General features: G+C 37.3%; 1 protein-coding gene across 1 annotated transcript; it reads left to right on the top strand.

Annotated features, from left to right (window-relative positions):
- LOC109168712 (dnaJ homolog subfamily C GRV2-like) lies at positions 1 to 6,414 on the top strand. Its single transcript, XM_019317693.1, has 9 exons — positions 1 to 658; positions 1,453 to 1,815; positions 2,006 to 2,146; positions 2,337 to 2,729; positions 2,855 to 3,336; positions 4,607 to 4,829; positions 4,915 to 5,236; positions 5,851 to 6,030; positions 6,129 to 6,414. The coding sequence occupies exons 1-5, from the start codon at positions 437 to 439 to the stop codon at positions 3,095 to 3,097; spliced, it is 1,362 nt and encodes a 453-aa protein (XP_019173238.1). The 5' UTR covers positions 1 to 436; the 3' UTR covers positions 3,098 to 3,336; positions 4,607 to 4,829; positions 4,915 to 5,236; positions 5,851 to 6,030; positions 6,129 to 6,414.
- Positions 6,415 to 6,655: the final 241 nt, after the last annotated feature.

Here is a 6,655-nt window from a genome sequence, read left to right as displayed (position 1 = left end):
AGCATGGTTCTCAGAATGCAGGGCTTCCAGCTCCTGCTCAGGTAGTTGTAGAAGATGCAACGGTGGGATGTGGAAGGTTAGTATTGAATTGGCCTGAGTTTTGGAGAGCCTTTAGCCTTGATCACAACCGTGCAGATTTAATTTGGAATGAGCGCACTCGGCAGGAATTAAGAGAAGCATTGCAGGCATAGTTATCATGGCGTCGCCTAGTCAAATTTCCTGGAATTACACTGAGTTCTCTGTTAGATATCCTAGCTTATGAAAAGAAGTTTGTGTCGGTCAGTATTATCTTCGCCTGTTGCTTGAGAGTGGTAGTAGTGGAAGAGCAGAAGATTTCCCCCTTCGTGATCCAGTTGCTCTTTTTAGAGCTCTGTATCATCGCTTCCTTTGTGATGCAGGTACAGGCCTTACTGTAGATGGTGCTATTCCAGATGAAATGGGTGCCTCTGATAATTGGTGTGATATGGGAAGGTTGGATGGTTTTGGAGGAGTGGGAGGCTCCTCCTCAGTTAGGGAGCTTTGTGCACGAGCAATGGCAATTGTATATGAGCAGCACTACAGCACTGTAGGTCCATTTGAAGGTGCTGCACACATTACAGTGCTCTTGGACAGGACTGATGATAGAGCTCTGCGACACCGTCTTCTTCTTCTCCTCAAGGTTTATACGAATTACTTTATTCTCCCTCTTGATTTTTTGCTTCAAATACTACTGTGCTTGCTAATGTGAATATGCAAAGGGAATGCGTGATCATTTTTCCTGCTAAATGTGTCAGTTTTGGAATTTTTAAGGATGCATCTATAGCATGGTGGTTTTAATTAAGTATAGCATCTGAAATATGGAATCTTATTCTAAATCTTGAAAGGCAGTTGTGAGTTGCCTCCATTAAAAAGTTATAGAACATAGAAGCTGTGGTAAAAATCTGCTCTATCCTTCTCTTTGTTAAAGTTGAAAATTAAAAATGAAAAAGTTCTAAACAATCTGCCTTCCCATCCTTGCTTGCATTGTTCTGCTATTCTGGTTGGTAGTGGTAATTGTTGTCCCTACTACTACCAGAGGCAAAGCCAAATAATTTGAGTGTTCATTATTAAGTGTTTGTGGTGAAACAATGAACTTACTGCAGACTATGCTCTTCTGTTTAAAATAGAAAAAATAAGGAAAGTTAAAAAACAATGTGCTACTCTCTTGTCTCCATGGGTTCTTTTGTATGCTGGATGATAGTTGTTTTTGTGTCTACTCATGGTAAAAATGAGCTCCAAGAGTTATGAAACCTTTCTCTTAATTTTGTCAAGTGAGATTTGAGAGTTTGAAATTATATTTGGGACCTTTCTTTTTCCTTCAATTTTTGATATATTGCATTGCTTTTATTTGCTCTATGCTGAAATGACTTAGGTAACTTTAATTTGACCTGGGGCTGGTTCTTTTTCTGAATGAAATACTTTTCCTTTTTGCAGGTATTGATGAACGTTTTGTCCAATATAGAGGCATGTGTATTGGTTGGTGGTTGTGTACTAGCTGTTGATCTGCTAACTGTAGTTCATGAAGCTTCAGAGAGAACTGCTATACCTTTGCAGTCTAACTTAATAGCTGCTACTGCTTTTATGGAGCCATTGAAGGAATGGATGTATGTTAACAAGGATGGTGCACAAGTTGGACCAGTGGAGAAGGATGCTATTAGAAGATTCTGGTCAAAGAAGGAAATAGATTGGACCACAAAGTGTTGGGCTTCTGGGATGACTGATTGGAAGCGACTGCGAGATATTCGAGAACTTAGATGGGCTCTTGCTGTCCGAGTACCTGTTCTCACTCCAACCCAGGTAACCTATGATTGATATAATATTGCTCTTGTTCATTGTAGGGAGCTGTATGTTATAGATTTTTTCTTCTGGATATGTGTGGGTGTGATTTATGTACATACATGCTTGCATATAGACATACTTACATCTGTACACACACATTATATTTATCTAGTACAAGTAATTTAATCTGAAATTTTTGACATTCCAGGTTGGAGATGCAGCATTATCCATATTGCATAGCATGGTGGCCTCACACTCAGACATAGATGATGCTGGGGAGATAGTCACACCAACACCCAGGGTCAAGCGGATCTTATCAAGCCCAAGGTGTCTTCCCCATATTGCACAGGTTTTATTAATTTTCTCATCAATCATTTTCTTATCGAAGTTGTTTCTGATGCCGATTTACATTTTGAGCTCTATTTTTGACAAGTGTGTTTGTGTTTGCTTCCTCATGTTTTGAGGCCATTGCTGTCTTGAATGGTAAAAACTGATATAGGAATGTTGATTTTATTTTATTTCCAAAATGTGATTTGTTGGCCATGCTTTCTGGTGAGCCAAGTGTTGTAGAGAGTGCTGCTGCTTTGTTGAAGGCTGTTGTTACTAGGAATCCAAAAGCAATGATAAAACTGTACAGTACTGGGGCTTTCTATTTTGCACTAGCATATCCTGGATCGAATCTCCTTTCAATTGCTCATCTATTCTCAGTGACTCATGTTAACCAAGCTTTTCATGGTGGGGAAGAAGCAGCACTGTCCTCTTCTTTGCCTTTTGCAAAATGCAGTGTTTTGGGTGGACTTTTACCTGAATCCTTGCTTTATGTATTGGAATGTAGTGGTCCAGCTGCATTTGCTGCAGCAATGGTTTCTGATTCTGATACTCCTGAGACCATCTGGACACACAAAATGCGAGCTGAAAATCTTATCCGTCAGGTAGGTTCAAATACTTAATTGGAGAAGATGCGAAAATGCTTGCTTTTGTGACAAACACTCATTTTACTTTATGATGGTTCCCCAGTTTGCCACTGCTAAGCTAAGTTTGCGGTCACTCTGTGCAGGTTCTGCAGCACCTTGGTGATTATCCCCAGAAACTATCCCAACATTGTCATTCTCTATATGAATATGCTCCAATGCCACCAGTGACGTACCCAGAACTGAAAGATGAAATGTGGTGCCACCGCTATTATCTTCGGAATTTATGTGATGAAGTTCGATTTCCTAATTGGCCTATTGTTGAGCATGTTGAATTTCTGCAGTCGTTGCTGGTCATGTGGCGTGAAGAGTTAACGCGTAGGCCATGAATCTTTCTGAAGAAGAGGCTTGTAAAATATTGGAGATTTACTTAGATGAGGTATCACGAGATGCTGCTGCTAAGAAACAATCACACGAGATTCCTAATATCTCAAAACAGATTGAGAACATTGATGAAGAGAAGCTCAAGCGCCAATACAGAAAACTTGCAATGAAATATCATCCAGAAAAAAATCCTGAAGGGAGGGAAAAGTTTCTGGATGTGCAGAAAGCCTATGAGCGATTGCAGGTTGGCACTTTCTCATGGTTTACACTAACCAATAGTTATTTTTGCCAACTTTAAAAACCTGAACTTTAAATCTGGAGGGAAGTTGAATACTGGGATCTGGTGAATGATGAAACTATCAATTTGACCCAAGTATGCCTATAAAAAATCTCTTTTTACTAGAAATTCACAGAAAACTTCATATCTTGAGAAGTCATTGGTATTCAAACATTTCAAATTTGATGATGGCCTAGTTCCTATTTATGAAATAGAAGTTCTATGAGGAATATCAAAATACTAAGAAAACACCTAAAATTTGAGGAAACTATAGAAAGCTATTATGAGACAATCATAATAGTTCATAGGCCATAGAGTATTATGACAGACCAAATTACTTAGCAAATATATATAGACTAATAAATTTCTTCTACCTCACGTTTTTCTTTTCTTTTTTTTTTTTGGGGGAAATTGCATTTTTGGTCCTTGAGTTATGCAAAACTAGTTGTTTAAGTTTTTGGATGTCCACTTTTGTAAATATAGTCCCCCTACAATGTTGGTTTATTTTGTTCTTCACACTAATGTCTCCGCATTTTTTGTTTGCCTTTGGGCTTAACTTCTCCAAAATTGTACTCAACCTTGACCAGTTTAGGGATTGTTTGGTGGAGGCAAATGGAAGACAAAGGCAAAGGACAAAAAAAGCAATATTGAGGGCTAAAAACAAAATATTGTGACATAACTAAGGACTATAATTAAAAAAGTAGACCAATAGGGACTGAAATGACTAATTGTTTTTTCCCTTCTCCTAACCAGTAGTTTCTGTGGTCAAGTTGTATAGTGTTTTTGTTTGAATTGTAACTTCTCTTGCAGCTCACGCACTTCAATGCTGGTGCTTTTGACCTATTTATAGATTATATGTTTTTGAAAAACTTACAAAATGCTTTGAAACATATTGTATATAATAATCAAATTTAAAATTCATATATTTCCTTTAGTTAAGCTAAAGCTTCCAGCACTGCCTCTGGTTATATTGAAAACATATTTGGCTCATCAAGTTTATTTGGCATTCTAGAATATGTATTCTAAAGATGTGTGGCTTAGGTTTTCACTGTTAGCTCCTGAGTTCAAGCCTTGGAAACAACTCTTTGAATACAAAGTTTGTGTATATCCCTTGCATAATTCAGGCCTTTTTATTCACTGGGTCAGACCTTTTATGTTGCTATTTGCATGTTATGGATGGCTAATTTATACCTTCTGTCTCCGCTCTCCAACTTATGAGTAGATCATCTTTTGCTAGGCTACAATGCAAGGGCTGCAAGGCCTGCAACCTTGGAGGTTATTGCTTTTACTGAAGGGACAGTGCATTTTATATAGACGCTATGGGAATGTATTGGAGCCATTTAAATATGCTGGCTACCCTATGCTATTAAATGCAATCACAGTAGATAATGATGAAGCAATTTTCTTTCATCTGATCGAACACCGCTTCTTGTTGCGGCCTCAGAACTGATATGGCTGACGTAAGTACCATGCTAGCTAATTGACTCTGTGTCATCTCTGCTTTTCTTCAAGTTTCACAAATAAGTATTTTGAACTTTGATTTAGGTGTGCATCTTCTTCACTGAATGGTGGAATAAAACTACTTGCGAATCTTCTTTCCTGTTGCATGTGTGTAGTTCAACCATCTACCCCTGCAAGTGAACCATCAACTGTCATCGTTACAAATGTGATGCAAACGTTTTCAGTTTTAAGTCGTTTCGAGAGTGCCAGAGCTGAAATTCTTGAACATTCTGGACTAGTTGATGACATTGTACATTGCACTGAACTTGAGCTCGTTCCAGCTGCTGTTGATGCTGCTCTTCAGACCATTGCTCATGTCTTGGTGGACTGTCTTTCAAGATGCCTTACTTGAAGCTGGGGTCTTGTGGTAAGATAAATTTTCAGATCTTCAAGCCTATGTGGCCCGTGTTAAGATAATATGTAGAATGTTTCCGTCTTTTTCTTTTCATTCAAGACTCTTGAGAGGCTCTATGTGGATAGTATTCTGTAATCTTTTACGTCTTTCTAAACTTCTGATTTGAGTTCTATACAGCAAAACTAAAATAGTTGCTTATATCACCATTTCTTTCTTTATATTTATGGAATAGAAGTTCTATGAGGAATAAAATAGAGGAATATCAAAATACTAAGAGAACACCTAAATTTTGAGGAAAATATAGAAAGCTATTATGAGACAATCATAATACTTCATAGGCCATAGAGTATTATGACAGACCAAATTATTTAGCAAAGAAATATAGGCTATAATAAAAATTTCTTCTATCTCATGATTTTTTTATTTTATTTTATTTATTTTGTTGTTGTGGAAATTGCATTTTTGGTCCTTGAGTGCACAACTAGTTGTTTAAGTTTTTGGATGTCCACTTTTGTAAATAAAGTCCCCCTACAATGTTGGTTTTTTTTTTTTGTTCTTTACACTAATGTCTCTGCATTTTTGTTTGCCTTTGGGCTTAACTTCTCCAAAATTGTACTCAACCTTAGGGATTGTTTGGTGGAGGCAAATGGAAGACAAAGGCAAAGGACACAAAAAGCAATATTGAGGGCTAAAAACAAAATATATGAGTCAAACGGGGATTGAAGCACGACGTGCGACAGCAGTTACTTCATCATATAATGAGTCATCAACGAACACTCACTCAATTGCTTGCTCGAAATTTAAACGTACGACTACTTGGTTTTGATTTGATCGATTGACTAAATCTCCACCCACAAAAACAACACTACACTGAAAAGGTTTTAGTTTCTCCTACCTGTTGCAGCATCCTCTTCATAAATGAACACAGTTTGTATAGAAGAATTTTGTACAGTCTAGTCAGTCTCTCAATGTGTCTCTTTCGTGTTCCAGAAGTAGACCAAATTGAAGGGTTGTTTGGGTGCAACCTTTTCCTGCTGTTTTTTTTTGATGTAAAGAGAAATTGTGATCTGTAAATCACATGCCTATGCTAGTAAGAAATATGTGCAGTGATGGGTGGATGGATGGATGTTATTGTTTTCTGCTGAGTTGCAAATTTTCTACTAATAGTGGAGCCTTTTTTTGGGGTGAGATATGGCTGTTCTAGTATTCTTGCTTCCTGTTATCTAATTTCTTTCTTCAATTCTTCATAAATCATAAGAACCGCTTGAGATGCTAATTTCACTTTTGTACCACGTTTTAGTGCCACTTTCACTAATAATGGTGCACGACTTTAGCAATTGTTATTATTGATGCATGATTTTTTTTTTTTTTTTTTTTTTTTCATTTCTGGTCCTTTTGGCAAATACATTTACAATAATCCACTTGAATTTA

This window comes from Ipomoea nil, unplaced genomic scaffold (genome assembly GCF_001879475.1).
Source record: "Ipomoea nil cultivar Tokyo-kokei standard unplaced genomic scaffold, Asagao_1.1 scaffold3213, whole genome shotgun sequence".
Taxonomy (NCBI): domain Eukaryota; kingdom Viridiplantae; phylum Streptophyta; class Magnoliopsida; order Solanales; family Convolvulaceae; genus Ipomoea; species Ipomoea nil.
This window is presented reverse-complemented; position numbering and strand designations above follow the sequence as displayed.

What these genes read in the sequence shown, in the direction of transcription:
- LOC109168712 (XM_019317693.1), top strand. Translation starts at nt 437, where the DNA reads ATGGGTGCCTCTGATAATTGGTGTGATATGGGAAGGTTGGATGGTTTT. An exon ending in GTCTTCTTCTTCTCCTCAAG is followed by an intron (nt 659 to 1,452) that starts GTTTATACGAAT and finishes TCCTTTTTGCAG; the next exon opens with GTATTGATGAACGTTTTGTC. An exon ending in GTCTTCCCCATATTGCACAG is followed by an intron (nt 2,147 to 2,336) that starts GTTTTATTAATT and finishes TGTGATTTGTTG; the next exon opens with GCCATGCTTTCTGGTGAGCC.